This window comes from Talpa europaea (assembly GCF_964194135.1).
Source record: "Talpa europaea genome assembly, chromosome: X".
Classification (NCBI taxonomy): Eukaryota; Metazoa; Chordata; class Mammalia; order Eulipotyphla; family Talpidae; genus Talpa; species Talpa europaea.
The window spans coordinates 95,245,848-95,263,178 of record NC_140081.1 but is presented as its reverse complement, the minus strand read 5'-3'; the positions used below and the strand labels follow the sequence as shown (position 1 = coordinate 95,263,178).

Sequence of the window (17,331 nt, the reverse complement as noted above, 5' to 3'; positions counted from 1 at the left end):
GCCGCGTGCTTCTGTCACGCTTTATTTAAAGAGGAGACGCCTGCACCCTGCCCGCTCCAGCCCCATGCCGCCCTGCAGGCGGGGGCCTAGGGCTTGAGCCAAGGGTGCCGGAGGCAGTCGGCCGCGCTGGCGCGCTTCTCAGGGATGTACTCCATCATGGGCAGCAGGAAGGCGCTGAACTGCGTGGCCTGCTCCAGGGGCCACTCGTACTTCTCCATGAGCACCTCGTACAGGCCCCAGTGCTTGAGGTTGTGGATGTGTCGCAGCTCCCCTGGGGACCGGGCGGGGTGAGCCTCTGGCTCCTGAGATCAGGCACCCCTGATCTCAGAAACCAGCCCTGCACCACCTCCCCAGCTGTGGGCAGCCCGAGTCTTGCCTCTGCGGTTGAAGAACTCCCGGGAATAGCGGCCGGAGAGGGCGAAGGCAGGGGGGATGTCTCCCAGGAGCTCCACGATGTGGGCGATGTGGTCTGTGGACCCAGGGGGTGAGAGGCGGCCAGGGGCTGGGGCCCCGAGCCAGCCCGGGCGTGCCCCCCTACCCTCGTCGCGGCTGTAGTCCTCCCCAGAGTGGGGCTCGAACAGGTAGTCGCCGGTGGCCAGCTCGAAGGCCTGGGAGGAGGAGAAGGTGAGTTGCGGGCTGGGGCGCGGCTCTGGGCCCTGGGTGGGGGGCAGGCCTACCATGCACGCTGTGCTCCAGATGTCCGCCGGGGGCCCGTACTCCGCGCCGATCAGCACCTCCACGGCCCGGTACTGCCGCGTCTGGATGTCCTCGGTGAAGTGTTTGTGCTGGGGCCAGGGGAGCCCTTGAGGGGAGCCGGGACCGCAGCTGGCCGGTCCCCTGCTCAGCTCCCCGCTCTGACCCTGCACCGAGGGGCTCGGAAGGCCTTGCCTTGAGGGGTCCCGGGCATCCTGTGAAGGGGGGGCCTCCTGCCCCTCGCCCCCGCCCACCAGCCGGGTGGGACCGATGCTGGCTGGGCTCGGCCCTGGGTCTGCCAGGAGGCCGACCCGCAGGTGGGCCGATGACCCTGGAGGGCGAATGGGCATGCACAGGCCAGGTTGGGCCCCCCGGAACGAATTTGTGCCTCCACCCTGACACCAGGGGTCCCCCTCATACCACCCAGCAGGCGTTGCCCAGGTCTGCGATCTTGATCTTGATCTTGTCTGCGTTCTGGGGCTCTAGGGGGTTCACCAGGAGGTTCGAGGCACCAAATGGTGCTAAGAGAAGGACAAGCAGGGAGAGGCTGAGCGAGCCCCTCCTCCTGATCCCTGCCTCCCGCCACCCCTGACTTACTGCTGGGCGACAGGAGCCCCCCCGTCTCCCGCCGGTTGGACGAGCCGGAGAGGATGGAGCACGAGGCCGCGGAGAAGAGGGAGCCGGAGAAGCCTGAGGTCTGGGAGCCAGGGCTGAGGCTGCGGTCACCCCCAGGGGCAGGAGAAGAGGAGGCTGGGGAGGGGCCGCCTCGGGCCCCCCCCGGGTGGCAGCCAGAAGAAGAGGTGGAGCCGCTGCCCCCCTCCAGTCTGGAGCCAGAGTCTGGGGAGGCAGCAAGGGTGGCGAGTGAGCCGGGGCTCCTGGGCTGACGGCCGGCAGCCCTCACGCGTGGCCCCCGTGCCCTGCCCGCACCCTCTGCCTGCGCCGCCGCCTCCATGGCCTCCAGCCTCTGCAGGTCCCGCAGCCGCTCCTCCAGCAGCCGTCTCTGCTGCTTCCGCTTGCGCCTCATCTTCTTCCTCTTGTTTTTCGACAGTTTACCGGTCTGCCATTAGAGCCGGGGTCACCCCAGGGTTCCCGTCCCATCCCCTGACCAGTCTGAGCCTCCGTCTTGGGGGACGAGACTCTGTGCCCCAGGGCTCCCGTGCACACCACGCGCGGCACTGCAGCCCTGTAGCCCACCCTTTGGCACGAGCCCCTCGCCCACCTCCTGCGTCCCCTTCTGCCCTCCACTTCCCGATGCCCCAGGTTGGGGAGTAGACGGGGCGCCTGGCCCCTCCAGCCTGGCTATGGCGGCCTGAATGCGGTGTTCGTCCACGAAGGCCGCGGCCAGCCAGCAGCCGCCAAGGGCGGTTTGAAGCACGTGGCCCTGTGTCGCCCCATTCAGCCACCCGGGCTTTCGAAAGTGCCGCTGCAGGAGAGTGGTCGGGAGGCAAGCTCCAAGGGGGTCGGGGATGAGTGCAGGAACAGAGAGGCGCCCCAACTTACCAAGACCTCCTGGGGGGCCGTGCTGACTGGGGAACAGGCGGAGCACAGGGTGGGGGTGTGGGGAGAGAAGGGAACAGACTCAGGCAGGGACAGACCCGGAGGCCCCGGCCCGGCCCGAGCAGACTCCGGGTACCTGTGGAGCGTGACGGCGGCGGCGCCCCTGACTGCTGCCACTCTGTGGCCTCGGCGGCCAGGCGCCGGATGTAGGCGTCGCCCACACACAGCAGGATGTTCTCAGGCTTGATGTCCGTGTGGATGATCTTGCACTTGGTGTGGAGGTAGTCTAGGCCGTGCAGCACCTGGAGAGACGCCCTCCTGAAGTCCGCCAGCCTGCGGGCGGCCGTGCAGGGCCCCAGACGCAGGCACCACGCACGCACCTGCCGCACAATGCTTTTGACGCAGGGCACAGGCAGCCCCTGGTAGTTGGACTTGATGATCCACTTGAGGAGTTGGTGGCCCAGGACCTCCAGCACCATGCACACATCTGGGGCCCGGAGTGAAGGGCGGCACGCGGCCATACATGCTGGCACAGGCCCCACATTCGGCTGGGATGGGCGCCAACAAGATGGGCGATGCAGAGATGGGGCAAGGCTGACCTGGGCAGGGCGGGCGGTCGCTGCCTGGCATTACAGGATCCGTGCCGCCCTCATGGGGGTGCCAGCTAGGAAGGTGCATTCCGTGGTCGTCCTGGGGACGGCGCCGGGAGAGCAGACCGGCCTCTCGGGCCAGTCCCGCTGCTGTGCCCTAGTGCGCCCAAGGGCCTCTGAGCAGCCCCCAGGGGAAGACACTGCCACAGATGCAGCCCCTGCCATTTGAGGGTAACTCGGCGACTTCCGTGGATAATCAGACCCAACTTGGTTATGCACTCCCCGCGAGTGTGGGGGTGCTTCCTACGCCAGTGTCCCTGGAAGGGGCAGCCCCATCGCAGATGAGCAGACGGAGGCCCCAGTAGCGTGAAAGGGGACCCCTGCCCTCAGCCCAGCCTGCAAAGGATACGGACACCGTTAACCCCTGAGATCCTGAAGTCGTCGATGAGCTGGACAATGGTCTCTCTTTTGGGGTCACTGGGGTCACTGTCTCGGACCTGCAGCAAAGTCATGGGGCCGCGGATGGCTCCCATCTGCCTCTCACCCGCTGCTCCCCCGGGCAGGCCGCGGCCCCTCCCTTGCCTCCTCCTCCAGCTGGAGCCCCGCCCTCCCCACCGAGCCCCGGCTGGCCCTGCACCCAACTGCCTGGCCCGGGCGGCTCCAGGGCGCTCGCGGCGGGGAGGCGCTCACACATTTCAGGAGCTTGATCTCATCCACAGCTGTCTCCGTGTAGTGCCCGGCGCTCTTCACCACCTTCAGGGCCACGAAGCGCTTGCGCCTGCGACCCGGAGAGCCGGTCGGCCCTGGCCAGACCCAGAGTGCTATCGTGGGTGCCCCCACCCAGCCCCGGGGTCGGGTCCTAGCGGGGGGGGGGGATGGGGGGGCGCTCACTGGATGTCCCAGCAGAGCCAGACGGTGGAGAAGTGGCCCCAGCCCAGCTTGCGCACCACGTGGTACCGCCCGTTGAACAGGTCCCCAATCTTTACGGGGTAGTAGCCGCCTGCGGAAGGGGGTGGAGAGCGTAGGTGAGGGCGGTCGCCTTCCCCGGCGCCCCGGGACACCCCTGCCCCTGGGCCCCCTGGCCCACGTGCGCCGGCTCCCGCCGCCTCCTCCCAGGCTGGAGCGGCCCGCCCGGGTGGCTGCCTGCGCCCCAGGCCGGAACTCACCCTTGCAGTAGTCTTTGGGGTCCTCCTGCTCCTCGTCGTCAGAGCCCAGAAGCCCCTGCAGCATCCGCGGCACCGGCGCGGCCGGGGCCAGTTCGGAGCCCGAGGACTCGGGCCCGCAGGAGGCCTGTGAGCTGTGGGTGGGGTGGGCAGGCGGTGAGCACGCGAGGCACCAGGGGCCCCGGGTGCCCGGATCGGGCCCTACCTGCTGCTGCTGCCGCCGCTGTCCCTACCACCGCCCGCGCTGGCGTTCATCCCGGCGGAGCGGCCCAGTGCTCCGGCGCCCCGGGCAGCTGCTCCTGTGGGGCCCGGCCGCGGCCCGCGCATTTATAGCCTCGGCCGCTGATCTCACCCGCCTTTATAAATAGCCTCCCAGCTGCTCGGCTGTGGGCAAGGTATGCAGAGGGGAGGGGGCGGCGCGGCGGCCGAGATCCAGCAAGCCAGGCCCTCGGGACGAGCCCCCCCCACTCCAGGGATGGTGGAGTGGGCCACCTCGGGGGTGTGGCGGTGCTGGCCTTCAGGCTCAGCCTCTCCCCCGCAAGTCCCAGGACCGAGGGTGAGACCCGCACCGGGACGCGGCCACTCGGTCTCCAGGCTCGGCCCCTGTGCCCTGCACTGTGATAGCAACCCGGTCCCAGACTGAGCCCCGCACTGCATAGCTGGGTGAGGGGCTGCCACTCAAGGACTCGGGGGTCATGGTCATGGGTGCTGAGACTGAATCGCCGGCGCGCTAGGGGACCAGCAACACTTTGGGAACATTCTCTGGCTTCCCTCCTGGCCCTTGTGGGGGGCCTCCCAGAGGCAACCCCTCGGTCACATGGGTGTCCCTTCCACTGCGCTCCCGTCCTGTTTCCGTTCCTCTTGTGGTTCCCTGAGGCCGGGAGCCGGTGTCGCCCCTGCATCTGGTGGCCCTGGGGGCATCTGGTTGAGCGAGGGCGAGAACTGGCCTGGCCTGGGATCGTGTGCCACCGCCCCTCAGTGCAAGGGCTCTGGTTCTGCCAGCCCAGGCGGTCACTGCCACATGTGCCACGTGTCCCCAGGAGGCACGGGGAGCCGTCTGCGGACTAGCCCACACCTCAAGTGACTCGGCAGTGGCCTGGGGCAGGAAGAGTTGGGCGCTCGGAGTGACGGGGAGGGGGAGCCCAGGGTTCCTTGGCAGGGTGGCTGGATGGGGGAGGGGAGGTTCAGGGGCCGGGGGTGGGGGGCTCCGTTGGAACCTGTGGGCCCTTGTGTGGCAGAGGCTGCTGGGAGCATCGGCTCTGTCAGATGCTTACTGGCTGCTTTGAGGAGGGAACAGCAGGGCCGAGGTTGGGCCTGGGAGGGCACTCGGGGACTGTCAGGTCAGAATGAATGAATGAAGCCATTTGGCAGTGGCTGTGTTTCTCCCAAGATGGGAGATACTTGGTCCCATGTCCCTGTGCCAGGAGAGAACTTGTGAGGGGTGCGGAGGTGGGCAGAGCTGGAGGGCATGGGGGAGGCAAGAGAACACCGTCTAGGAGTGTCCGAAGACCCCCCCTCTTCCTCAGGCAGCAGAGGTCACACCCCGGGGGGGGGGGCTTTCTCTAAAAAGACATGTTTTCATTTTATTTCCACTTGTGATTCTCCAGAAAGCAAATAAATACAGTGGGGGGTCTGTGGGGGAAGGGTGGGGGTGGCTATAAATTAGAAAGAAGCCCTGGTGGGGAGAGGAAGCGCAGGGGCGGGGTGGGGGCTGGCCCAGCCCTATCCCACCAGCAGATCCGTCCTGGGGGCCTAAGGCGCTGTGGCTTCCTCCTGCTGGCTGAAGCGAGCTCACAGGTCGGTCACCTTGTTCTCCACCAGGGCAGCGATCTGCTGCAGGCGGCAGGCCAGCTGCAGCTTCTGGCCCACCGGGTCCTCCTCCAGGGCGCAGATGATCTGCCAGGGCAGAGGAGGGCAATGCCTGAGATTGCTGCCCTGTCCGAGGGCCCAGGGTCGCCAGCCCTGCTCCCAGGTCAGCGGGGCCTGGGGATAAAGAGAGGCTGCTGGGCCTCCCGGAAGAACCTGGCCGAAGGCAAGCCCTCGCCCAGCGCAGGCCCGCCCTCCCCTCTGCCGGGAGGCGGCCTGGCACCTCCACTCCCAGGGCCGATCCAGTGGGTCTTCCTGTGGGCTGAGGGGCATGCCTGGAGCACCCGGGCCTCACCTGGTCATAATACCTGTGGATGTGGTGGTAGAGTCCCTGCAGGGCCTCCAGACAGTGGGGAGCGGACGTGTAGTTCTGAGGGCAGCACGTGGGGGCAGAGGGATAAGGCCCCGGCCCCGGCTCCCAGCCTCCCTCGCCCATTGGTCCTCCCTCTCCCCCGACGCCAAGGGGTATGTCTTGGGCCACGCCTCACCCCGGAGAGCTCGGCCAGAGCCGAGTTCATCTCCTGATAGCCCGCTGGAGAGCTCTGGCGGATGTCGGCGTAGTACCTGGAGAAGGGCACGGGTGAGGGCCGGCACCCTGCCCCCGCATCCCTTCGGACTGCCGGCACCTACCTCTCCACCATCTGCTTGTAGCGAGGGATCTCCCGGGCATAGAGCAGCTTGTTCACTGGGGAATCCTGCTCGGGGCGGGGGTGGGCGTGAGCAGGGAGGCGGGGTGGGGGGGTGGATCCGCATGGGCCCCCCTCACTACCCCCCTTCCTGCGCCCCCGCCCGGGTGTCCCCTCTAGGCCTGTCCTCCTGGCGCCCCGCCTGCAGCGTCGGCCCCGCCCTCACCCGGCCCACTTTGTGCTCTGAGATGGTGCAGGCGTCGATGAAGGTCTGGGCGATGACGGCGAGGGTGGCGTCCACGTTGTCCGACACCCGCACGTCGAAGATGAGCTGTGGGTTCTTCAGGGTGTTCACCCAGAACCGCAGCAGCAGGCTGGGGACACGGGCGGCCGCGGCCATGAGGCATGTCCTGCCTGGCTCATGCCCCCAAGCCCGGTCCCAGCCCCGAGCTCCGCGGGGAGCGGTCCTGAGTCCATGCAGGCACCCGGGGTGGGTGAGGCCGCCGACCTGGCTTCCCGCCCCGCCCTGCGGCCGCGCCGAGGGGGTGTCCTGGATCCTCCAGCCCCTCTGCAGGGCGGCGAGGCAGACCTGTTAGTTTTCCAAATGTGCAAGGTCTCTGGGTCCTCGATGCCATGCCTCTGGGCCAGCTCATCCAGGAAATCAAACAGGTACTTCACGGCGATGGGCACGGGCCGGTTCACGCTGAGGATGGCCTGGAAGGTGTCGTCCACGAATTTCTGCAGCGTGCCCTGGAGGGGGGAGGAGGACCGTGGGGCCCCGGCGGTGCCTCTGCAGGCCTGGGCCCTCTCCCCAGCTCAGTCTAGGGGCCCCTGGCTGAGCTTCCCCAGCCACCTGCCTCCCCTGGAGCCCGGCTCCCTGGCCACGCTGACCTTCATGGAGAGCAGGCGCGTGAGGTAGATCTCGGGGATGGCCTTGGCCCGTGCCCGCTGCCGCTCCCGCTCCCGCAGGCTGCTGCGCCGCGTCTTGGCCCCTTCTGGCTCTTCGGCGGCTTTCACCAGGTGCCAGAGGCGCACCCCGCCCTCCTCACCATCCTCCAACATGGGGGTGTCTGACGGCACGGAAGCCTGCGCTCAGCCCTCTCCCCCACCCTGCAGTCCCCATGCAGCACCCGGGGTCCGTGAGGCCACAGGCCTGGGCAGGCGGGGGGCGCCGAGCAAAGCAGGGGAGGAGAGACACAGAGGGGAGGGGGCGGCCCCGGCCCAGAGCCCCCTGACCCTGCGCGGGACACGCTGCGGCCTCCCCTGCCCCAGCCCTGGGCTCAGCCCGCACCTTGGGCTTGTGTGGCAGCAAGGGCAGGGACCCCAGGCCATGTGGGTGGCACGCGCGGGGGGGGGGGGGCCCTGCCTGCCCACCCCAGCCCTGGGGCCAAGGACTCACTCTCCCCAGAGGGACAGCTCGGGGCCGGGCTCTGGGAGATGGCGCCTCCGTTAGGCAGCTGCGGGATGAGCCCCACCGTGGCTCCATCCGGGACCTGCAGGGGAGGGAAGCAGAGGCTGGGCGCCTTCCCTGGCAGATTCGAGCCGGGGGGCCTCCCTCAGCCCCCTGCCCCCCGCACCTTGTAGTGCTGCAGGGTGTTGAGTCTCTTCCAGCGGTTGTGCGTCACCGAGGTCAGGTCCTCGTCCGACAGGGTTAGGTGACCAGCCAGTCCCGAGCGCCACTCTGGGGGGACCCAGGGGAGCTGATCAGCCCGCCGCCCTCTGCCTGGGTGCGTGCTGGGAGCCAGGCAGAGCTGAGCATCACAGGCGGGGAGGGCTGGGAAGGGTCCCTGGGGCAGGCTCTCTCACCAAGATCTAGGGCATGCACTGAGGGCCTCTGGGAGAAGGGGGTGCCCCTGTAGACTTGGTCCAACACCTTCTCCTTGACCTGGGTGATGGTGTCCGTGTCCAGCACCCGCGTGGGCACATGCTGTGCCGTGGCGCTCCCTGTGGCCCCGCCTGCCCCGGGGCCTGGCAACACCATGAGCGTCAGGGGGTGGAAATCCACATCCTCCCGCAGCAGGCGGCTGTCGTTCAGCGTCCGTTTCGCCTTGCCCGTCACGGCATCCACAGGGCCCTTGTCCACCTGGCACTGGATGGCCCGGAGGAGCATGTACAGTGGCTCACCAGCCACCTCCTGCAACCGTCAGGGCAGCTGGTATCACCAGGGGTGGGGGCAGCGGGCAGCACAGAGCTGGGCGGACGTGACGACCCCCAGCTCAGAAACCCGCTCAGGGCCCTTCCCTTTCAGTCCCCCTCCCGCCATGCCCCCAGGCCCCTGGGGAGTTTGGGCAGAAGTCAGCGAGTCCACAGGCAGCCGCCCCCAAAAGGGAGCGAGGGGAAGACGGTGCTGTCCGGCGCCTCTCACCTTCAGGAAGGCGTAGAGGCAGATGGCCAGCCAGTTGGTGAGCAGCTTCTCCACCATGGTCTCTGTCCTGCAGGGAGCAGGTCGCGGGGGTTGCGGAGCGGCCCAGGGGCAGGGGCCACCTCAGGCCAGGGCGGCTGCCAAGGGGGAGCGACCTTGGGGGGTGGGGCCAGGGTCGACGCGCACCTGCGCAGCATGAGCTTGGGGTTCTTGTGCACGTAATGGGCCGCCAGGTCTCCGAGCAGCGTGGTCAGGATGTCCGTGAGGTACTCCAGCTTGCTGTGCAACGCCAGGGACAGCAGCGAAGCCACGTGGCAGCGGTCGCGCTGGGAGAAGCTGGGCTGCTCCTCCAGGGTGTGGATGAGCTAGGCCGAGGGGGCGGGCACTCAGGGCAGGAGGCCCCTGGCGTCCTCCCATCCCCGTGCCCCCGCTGGGCCCGGCCCATCCAGGCCGTGGCCCACCGCACGGCCCTCACCGTCAGGAGGAAGAGCTTGCTGTTGAGCAGGTTGGAGAGCTGCGTGAGGCCCTGGCGCACGGGCGCCCGGCGGCCCTCTCCCCCAGCCCCCTCAAGGACCGGCTGCAGCGGGCAGCCACCGTGCCCAGGGAAGAAGACGCGCTCGGCGTAGGTGCGGTAGTCCAGGAAGGGGATCCCGCTGGCCTCCAGGTCGCTGCTGAGGTCTGTCATCTCGGTCATCAGGTCTGCGCGCCAGAAGCCGCTGAGGTGTGGGCTCAGGCCCGGGGCGAGCCTCGCTACCCCTCCCCACCGCTGCCTCTTACCTGTGAATTCCTTGCGGCACTGGTCACCCACCCCAATCTCCAGGTTCTGCAGCTGCACCAGGACCTTCCGGTAGTCCCGCCGCGCCTGCTTGCTCTTGTGCCTGCAGCACGGGACCCGGTGTCGCCGCCAGAGTGGCCACCTGCCAGGGGCCTGCATGGGGCACCCCCTCCTCCCCACAATGACGAGGACGCTCTGCCCAGGCGCGCGGCGGGCGGAGGCTCACCTGTACATGAGCGTGAGGAGGAACACAGCGGCGATCAGCACGCCGGCACCCAGACCCAGGCCCAGCTGCGCCTCCGCGGGGAAGGCGGGCGGCGCGGGCTCAGCCTCGTACTGCACCGGGCCCAGGGCCAGTCGCATGTTGCCCATCTGCACCTGGGAAGGGCGACGGGGCTCCTGAGCGCCGGCCTCAGTGCCCGAGGCACCCCCCAGTGCCAGGGCTCAGCCTCACCACAAACTGCGGCAGGGGGCCGGAGCCGTTGACCGGCTGCGGGGCCCGGGGCGGCGGCTCGCAGTACAGGTGCGTGAGCGTGAGCGTCTTCACCAGGCACTCGCTGTCGCCGATGTGCACGCGCACCTCCTCCTTGCTGATGCCCAGGCTGAGGCCCTCGCCCTGGAGCGCAGGCGGGGCCTGAGCCTCAGCGCAGCCTGTGTCCACAGGCCTACCCCAGCCCACCCCAGTCCTCACCTCCACATCCAGGACGTGGCCAGGCTTGAGGCGGTAGGGGCGTGCTGGCCCCTCACGGCTGAGGGGGGCCAGGCGGGGGTTGGGCTGGTACAGGAAGTCCTGGCCCCCGCTGGCGCTGGCGAAGTCCACGCGCAGGTTATCAAGGGTGAAGAAGACCCGCTGGGGGCGCGCCGTGTCTGGCACAGAGGGGCTCCGGCACAGGAGGAGGGTGGACGAGTTGACCGAGCAGACGGTAGAGCACTGTGAGGCAGCCGGGCCGGATGAGGGGGTGAGCCGGGGCTCTGCTGCCGGCTGCTGCTGGGGCATGGTGGCGGCCCAGCCCACCTCCCTCTTGGGCACAGCCAGGGGGAGCCACGTGGCTCACCTGCAGCAAGCCCCCCTCAAGCTGAATACAAGCCGGGGGGGGCATGGCGGGAGCCCCACAGCTCCTCCTTGGAGCTGGGTCCTGGGGCCACGCCCCTGCTGTAGCCTGTAAATCTCCCTGGACCTCCAGCCACACAGACAGCCGGGGCCACCTCACCACGTCCAGGCCAGTGCCCCTGACTCGGATCAGCCGTCCGCCCCTGTGCCGGGACAACAGTCAGCAGGGCGGGGGCAGCGGCAGCCCAGCCCCTCCTCCTTGCTGCCCAGGTGGGGCGCACAGGCTGCCTGGGGTGAGCACGTCCTCACCCTCGGAAGCTGACGCTGGGCTCTGCCGCCAGGAGCTGGGGGTTGGCAGTGTAGCGGAAGGGGCTGGCGCGAAGCGTGCGCTGGGCCTGGCCGAAGACCACGCGAACCGCTGCTTCCCCTGGGGCAGCCCAGGGCATGGTGTGGCACACAATGGCCTCAGGACATACCGGCTCTTGGCTGCAGGGTGGGGAGGGGTCTGGCGTCGTGGGTTCTAGCCTCGGCTGGGCCGCCGCACGAGAGGCTCGTTCTGCCTCCCCTAATGAGGGCAGAGACCCCTGGGAAGCCCTGAGACCACCTTCCCCTGTTGTATACTGGAGGGCCCGAGGCCCACAGGGTGCGCCCCCAGTCACAGGTACTCACATGGGGCAGGGCTGGCTGCCCACGAAGGCGCTGATGTTGCCTCCTGTCTGGAGATGCCACCCATGGATGGTGAGCTGGGTGCCACCTGCTTGGGGGCCGCTCTGGGGACTCAGGCTGAGCAGGACAGGGTCCTAGGGAACAGGGCGGGCTGGAGTGGGCATGGCAGCCTGGCCCGGCACGTCCTAACGCCAGGTGCAATGCCAGTTCCAGGAGCGGCTCTGTGCCGAGCTCTCCTCAACTCTGCGCCTGCCCCGCTGGCGGGTCTTCACTCCTTGCATCTCTGCCCCAGGGGACTGCCTCCTCACCCACCACGCCTGCTCCTCCCGGGTCCACTGAGCTTGAGCCCCTGAGATCGCAGGAGTCCAGCAGAACTCTCGATGCTCCCCTCCCCTGGGCTTCCCGGCCCCGTGGCGGCCCAGCAGGCACGTGGGGTTCAAGTCAGTGCCTGGAGGCAACTGGTGCCAGGGCAGGCCCCCACAGCTCCAGGGCTGCCATCCCGCCACCTGCCCAGCCAGCGGCCGCCTCCTTGTGTCTGCCATGTCCTCTGCTGCCCCCAGCCTGCCCTGCACTCTGTGGCCTGAAGGCCTCGGGGCCCGTCCCTTCCTGCCCCTCCTTCCCGCTGTTCTCCACGCAGGGACCACGCCAGGGTGGGCACTGACCTGGTAGGTGAAGTGCTGGGTGGAGATGCCAGGTGATCGACTCTTGATGGCCACTTGGACAGGCCCCGTGGTGCCATTGGGGGCGGGGGATGTCACACACACAATCCTGGGGAGCAGAGGCCCAGCAGTCGCTCCCCGGCTGGGAGCCATGGCCGCCTCCCAGGCACTGCCCAGGGCTGCCCCTCCACCCCTTCCTCTGCCTGCTCTTCTCCCTCCCGGTCCCCCCTCCCCTGGTGCATCTGCCCCAGGGCCCACATTCCTTGGCTGCCAGCCTCCCTTCTCCTTGGGTGGCCAGTGACTGAGGACCTCCCCGGAGGGTGTCCCTCTGCCCCCGCCACCTGTGTGCCTCACCGGGCAGAGGTGCGGTAGAGAGAGGGGTCGGGGCTGCAGGGCCGGCCAGCCACGCTCACAGCATCCCGCACGTCAGCAAAGCCCCGGCCCAGGTTGGAGCCCAGGATGGTGAGGGCCAAGCCGCCCTCTGGGGGGCCAGTCAGGGGCTCTACCTGTAACAGGGAAGGATGGCGGGTGCGGTCCCCCAAGCTCACAGCCCACTCTCCGTGCCCCGCCAGCCAAGCGCCTAGAGCTGGGGGGCCTGAGGCTGGGCCAGGCAGAGGGGCAAGTGAAGCCTCGGGGGCGAGCTGGGGTGGGGACTCACTGTGTTGATGCTGGGCTTGGGACACAGGGACTCCACGGCCTCGGGCGGGCACAGCGGTCCATAGCGACAGGCCGGCTGGTCGTGGCTGCACCAGCGGCAGCCCAGGCTCCCGTTGGCGGCCTGGCAGTGGCTGCAGTCAGGGTGGCCCACAGCACAGTCGTACAGGGTCACTAGGGAAGGTTGGGCGGTCACTGAGGCCCCTCCCTGCTGCCATCCGCCCTGCCCGCCCGCCCCGGTGCCCCCAGGCGCACCATGAAGAGAACGGGCATTGTCCAGCCGCTGGCCCTCGCCTCGGGTGACGTAGATGGGCACTGGGAGCTCCCGCTGGGCCATGAAGGGGTGGAACTGTGGGTGGAGGGTGGCGTCAGGCCCAGCCCCACTCCAGATCTCCCTACCTCCTCCAGGACACCCCTCCAAAGGGTGCCGCTGTTGAGGGCCCACCTTTCCCAGCAGACAGCACACCATATTCCCTCCCGCTGCCACCCCGTGCCCGCGCCAGCTGCAGAAGGGGAGCCCCTGGGGCCCAACACAAGCGGGGAGGCCAGGTGTGGGGGCCGCTCACCTGCTGGGCCTGGCAGGCGATGAGGCCCTGGTCCCCGGCCACCTCCTCCAGGGAAGCCGGCAGCCTCCGCACCTCTCCGGGCAGCTCCAGCCAGCAGTGGTAGGAGGCAGGCAGGCCCTGGAGGGGGATGCCGTCAGGCCCTGGACACGGTCCGCCCCTCGCTGCGGTCCCCACCCCTGCCCACTGGACCACTCACCCGGAAATGCTGCAGGTTCCGAACACGCAGGACCAAACGGCTCTTCCAGCCCACGGGCACCAGTGAGGGGCCTGCCAGGTCCTCAACCTGGGGGCAAGCCCCGGGGCCACGTACCTGAACTTCCTCCTGGGGAAAGGGGTTCCTGAGCCCTTTGGAGGCAGAGGCGCCGGGACAGGGCGGGCGAGGCGCTCGGCAAGCCAAGACCCGCAGAGCAGGCGGTGGCGGCGGGCACACACCCACCTCTTGGACGCTGTAGATGATCCTCCCGTCCTCCGGGCAGTGTTCCCCAGAGACACAGCGGCTGCTCTGGGGGCACCAGTGGCATCGCCAGGGGCTGCTCACACAGGCCCGGCACCTGCAAGGCCGGGGGGTGGCTCAGGTTGGACTCTGTCTGGGGGTGCCGTCCCTACCCGGTGGCAGCCAGGCCTGGCACTCACGGGGCAGCCACCTCCAAGGCCTGGACAGCACTGCAGTCGTAGAAGGAGAAGTTGGTGGTGGCCACCGGCACGTCCTCGAACATCAGGGCCAGGGGCAAGGTGACGTGGTCTGGGAGGGCGTGGCCGTGGCAGACCGGTGAGGGGATGCCTGCCCCTTCGGCTCCTGCCCCCTCCCCGCAGCGGCCCCTCACCTGTGCCCGGAGGGTTGAGCGGCAACTGGTCTTGGGGAGGGGTGACGCAGGCCACATGGGCGCCCTCCACGTGCGCCAGGCTGTCGTAGCCCCCGAAGGCGCAGTGGAAGTACTCGTCCGCCGCCAGGCCCGGCAGGCGGGGCACCGACAAGGCGACCTGAAGGCGCGGCGGGAGAGCAGAGCGTGGGGGCTCCTGGGGGGTCCTCGCTGGAGGGAGAGGGCCCCAGGGCAGAGTGAGGAGCGCGACGCCTCACCTGGCCCTGCTCCTCGCGGGGGTGCTGGGCCGGCAGCAGCCCCTGGATGCGCAGGCAGCCGCCGTCCGGCTCGTAGCTCCACAGCCACTGGTGGGGCTGGGCCGCCCGCCCGCACCGGCTCCGGCGGGTACACCTGCGGGCAGGGCCATTGGGTCGCTGTGCGGGGCTTGGACTCCCGGGGTGGCCGGCGGCCCGGGGCTGGGAGGATGCCCGGCTGGGGCACCGCGAACAGAGGGAGCGTGAGGGCGAGCTCCGAGTGGGAGGGGCCGAGAAGTGTCGCCCGCCCAGCACCGACTTTGGCCTTGACTGAGTTTGGGGCTGCTGCGGAGGGGAGGCGAGAACAGTGGACCGAGGGTCGCCCTAAGGGCTTTCTGGGCCCTCCACGCGGAGCCTGGGCGGGAGGGAAGCGGGAGCGGGCCAGGGGGCACCTGGGAGTACCGATGCAGGCCTGGCCCGCGCAGGGGCTGGGGGAGGGTGGAATGGGTGGGGCAGTAGCAGGAAGAGGGTGCCAACCAGATTCCAGGCTCCGGGGATGGGGCAGCCTGAGGACTTGGCAGTGGCCCCGTCTCCACCTCGGGGAGCCAAGCTGGCACCGCTAGAGCCCCGGGCAGTTTAGTTTCAGCCAACGCACACCCCCCTGGTGGCCCAAGGCTGGGCGCAGGCCCCACGTTCACCTGCCCTGGAGGACACACCAGCCGCACAGTGGGTCCCGGGCCTGGAGGCAGCTGGCACAGTCAGGGAACTGGAGGCAGGCCGCCACGGGTACCCGGTCCACCTGGACGGGCAGCGGGGGACAGAGGTGGTGGGTGCAGAGACTCGGACCTCAGGTGCCCGGCCCCCGGGACAGCCCTCACCTGCTGAGCAGTCAGGACATAGAGGTGGCTGCCACTGCTGTCCAGCAGCAGGTCTGGGCCGATGGGGGAGTCTGGAGGCCCCACCTGCTGGGAGTGGTACAGTTGGCCTTGGGAGCCGTTGAGAAAGACCTGGGGGGCAAGAACAGGGCTGGGATGGTCATGTGCAGTCTCCCCAGCTGGCGGTCCCAGGGGACACTCCATCCCAGCGCTGGGGCTCTTCCTGCTGGATCAGGGAGGCCAGCCCGTGCCATGGGGGTGGAGGGGCGGGGACTTCCTCAGCTGGGGTGAGGCCCTCCGCTACAAGAGGGTGTCCTGCCAGGCAGGAGAGCAACTTTGGGAGGACAAGCAGGTCACAAGGAAGCAAGAGTTTGCCTCCGAAAGACTTCTGGGGCCAGGCTGGGTCTGAAAAGCTGGGATTGCCTCCCGTGCCACCCCCTTCCTTGGCCGCGGGGCGGCCGTCCTCAGCCCCTCGTCAGCAAGCTGCAGCCAAGGTGGCACCCCCCAGTCATCCACGCATGCTGAGGCTCCCTGCGGCCACGGAGGGCAGGGGCCTAGCCGGAGGGGTCAGCCCAGGGGCTGGCGCAAGGGCATCCCCTTCTCCACCCTCACCTTATGCAGCCGGCCCCGGGTGTCCCCCAGGAAGGCTATGGTGTGCCCGTCTGCCTGCAGAGCGGCCACAGCGCTGACGGGCTGCTGCAGCTGCAGCAGGGGCCCGACCTCCAGGGGCTGGCGGCCGGCAATGGGGCTGGGGGTGTGCTCGTCGCCACAGGGGTACGACTCGGGGGAGTCCTGGGCAGGCAAGGAGGAGCGTGTCAATTCCCAGAAGAGGTGGCGGGACCTTCTCCAGGGCCAGAGGGACAGTGACAGGGGACCGGGAAAGCCAGGCAGCCTAGTGGGCAGGGACAGGGAGGCCGGGGGCACCAGGGGCAGAGTGATCAGACCAGAGCCCTGGGCAGGACAAGAGGCTCTGAGAGAGGTGAAGACTAACTCCCAGCGACAGACTGAGGGCAGGTAGGGGACATGGAGAGCGTGTGGCCCTCCTTGACACCCTCAAACCAGCAGGTCAGGGTGATGCGGGAGATGCGGGACCTAGCTGGGGAGCCCCCCACCTCCCCAGCTAGGTCCCCGCCAAGCAAGACCAGGCACAGCCAGAGAAGGGTGAGAAGGCCACTTACCGGGGGCAGGGTGACACAGCGTGACGTGACGCCGTACTCCACAGCAGCCTCCTCCTCACCGCCGGGGCCCCGGCCGCCAGCGGTGTAGCAAAGGCGCCGGGCCCGCTCCATGCTGCTATCCAGCTCGGCCAGGGGGAAGGCACACAGGGCGGCCTGTGTGCCCCTCAGGCCAGTGGCAAACGCCCCCAGCAAGATGCCTGGGGCGAGGAAGGCAGCCTGGATGAGGCCCTGGCCCCGGCAGGAGAGTGGCACCTCCACGTAGGAGTAGAGGTTGGCATCCCCCAGACAGACGCGGGCCACGTAGGAACGGTACTCAGCCTGCGAGCGGGCCCCGCGGCGGCGGAAGACAAAGTAGGCTGAGCGGGCATCGGCAAAGGCGCCCACGTAGGTGCTGTTGTAGTCGGAGAAGTCGCCTACCACCAGGCGGCCCAGGCCCTCGCTGGAGAAGGGCTGAGGCCCGGCCAGCTGGCGCACCGTCAGCGGGGGCACCCCACCAGACAGCTTGCCCGCCAAGCCTCTGGCCACGAGCAGGAGGTCGCGGCCTGGCGCCACTACCACCAGGCCCACCGTGGCCACTCCCGGGGTGTTGGCGGCCACAAACTGCCCATCGCCAGGGTCCTCGGCCTGGTACAGCACCGTGGCCACGTCCCCGAGGCGCCGCTTCTCGCACACTCCCTGCCGCACCTGCCCGCAGGCCACCAGCTCCTGGGCCCGGCTGCTCACCAGCAGCAGCTGGTTGGCGTTGTCCATGAGCCGGGCCTGCGGGCACTCAGCTGGGTCGCGGAAAGGCACGCAGTCAGGACTGTCGAGGACGGGGCCCGTGACGGCCACAGCTTGTAGCTCCAGCGCCGGGCCGAGCTGGAACAGGCGGTTCGCTGCCCCGACGTAGAGTGTGTCGCCGGCCGGGTCCAGCGCCAGGTGGTAGAAGGTGGTGTTGGGAGCCGAGAAGCGGTGGGCCTGCGCCGGGGGCGGTGGCGAGCGCAGCAGCAGCAGCAGCAGCAGCAGCAGCAGCAGCGCCGGCAGCAGGGGGCGGCCAAGGGGCGGCCTGGGAGTCAT

At 69.1% G+C, this 17,331-nt stretch overlaps 2 protein-coding genes across 2 annotated transcripts; both read right to left on the bottom strand.

Moving 5' to 3' along the window:
• Positions 1-4: 4 nt before the first annotated feature.
• On the bottom strand, positions 5-4,260 carry SRPK3 (SRSF protein kinase 3). Its single transcript, XM_084258450.1, has 15 exons — positions 4,149-4,260; positions 3,947-4,077; positions 3,672-3,780; positions 3,471-3,558; positions 3,190-3,277; positions 2,571-2,677; positions 2,327-2,492; positions 2,194-2,219; positions 1,621-1,750; positions 1,291-1,530; positions 1,114-1,214; positions 678-785; positions 539-608; positions 377-469; positions 5-271 (listed from the first exon to the last, which is right to left on the bottom strand). Exons 1-15 carry the CDS (start codon positions 4,196-4,198, stop codon positions 87-89), a joined length of 1,692 nt encoding a protein of 563 aa, XP_084114576.1. The 5' UTR covers positions 4,199-4,260; the 3' UTR covers positions 5-86.
• Positions 4,261-5,734: 1,474 nt separating this feature from the next.
• Positions 5,735-17,331, bottom strand: PLXNB3 (plexin B3; the record flags this gene model as incomplete). The annotated part of the gene is made up of 34 exons (XM_084258409.1): positions 5,735-5,839; positions 6,105-6,179; positions 6,298-6,373; positions 6,440-6,504; positions 6,662-6,809; positions 7,025-7,185; positions 7,327-7,505; positions 7,835-7,928; positions 8,013-8,116; positions 8,242-8,569; positions 8,801-8,867; positions 8,984-9,162; positions 9,273-9,496; positions 9,575-9,675; positions 9,799-9,950; positions 10,027-10,188; positions 10,264-10,503; positions 10,628-10,826; positions 10,933-11,109; positions 11,293-11,423; positions 11,952-12,057; positions 12,303-12,454; positions 12,607-12,776; positions 12,858-12,951; positions 13,169-13,285; positions 13,365-13,490; positions 13,605-13,719; positions 13,802-13,910; positions 13,993-14,149; positions 14,247-14,379; positions 14,921-15,021; positions 15,101-15,229; positions 15,710-15,889; positions 16,276-17,331. 34 exons carry the CDS (start codon positions 17,329-17,331, stop codon positions 5,735-5,737), a joined length of 5,712 nt encoding a protein of 1,903 aa, XP_084114535.1.

Coding starts and splice junctions, on each gene's coding strand:
- SRPK3 (XM_084258450.1), bottom strand. CDS start 4,198: ATGAACGCCAGCGCGGGCGGTGGTAGGGACAGCGGCGGCAGCAGCAGC. Junction 2,493..2,570: donor TCAAAAGCATTGTGCGGCAG/GTGCGTGCGTGG, acceptor GCGTCTCTCCAG/GTGCTGCACGGCCTAGACTA. Junction 1,215..1,290: donor GGGGCTCCTGTCGCCCAGCA/GTAAGTCAGGGG, acceptor TCCTTCTCTTAG/CACCATTTGGTGCCTCGAAC.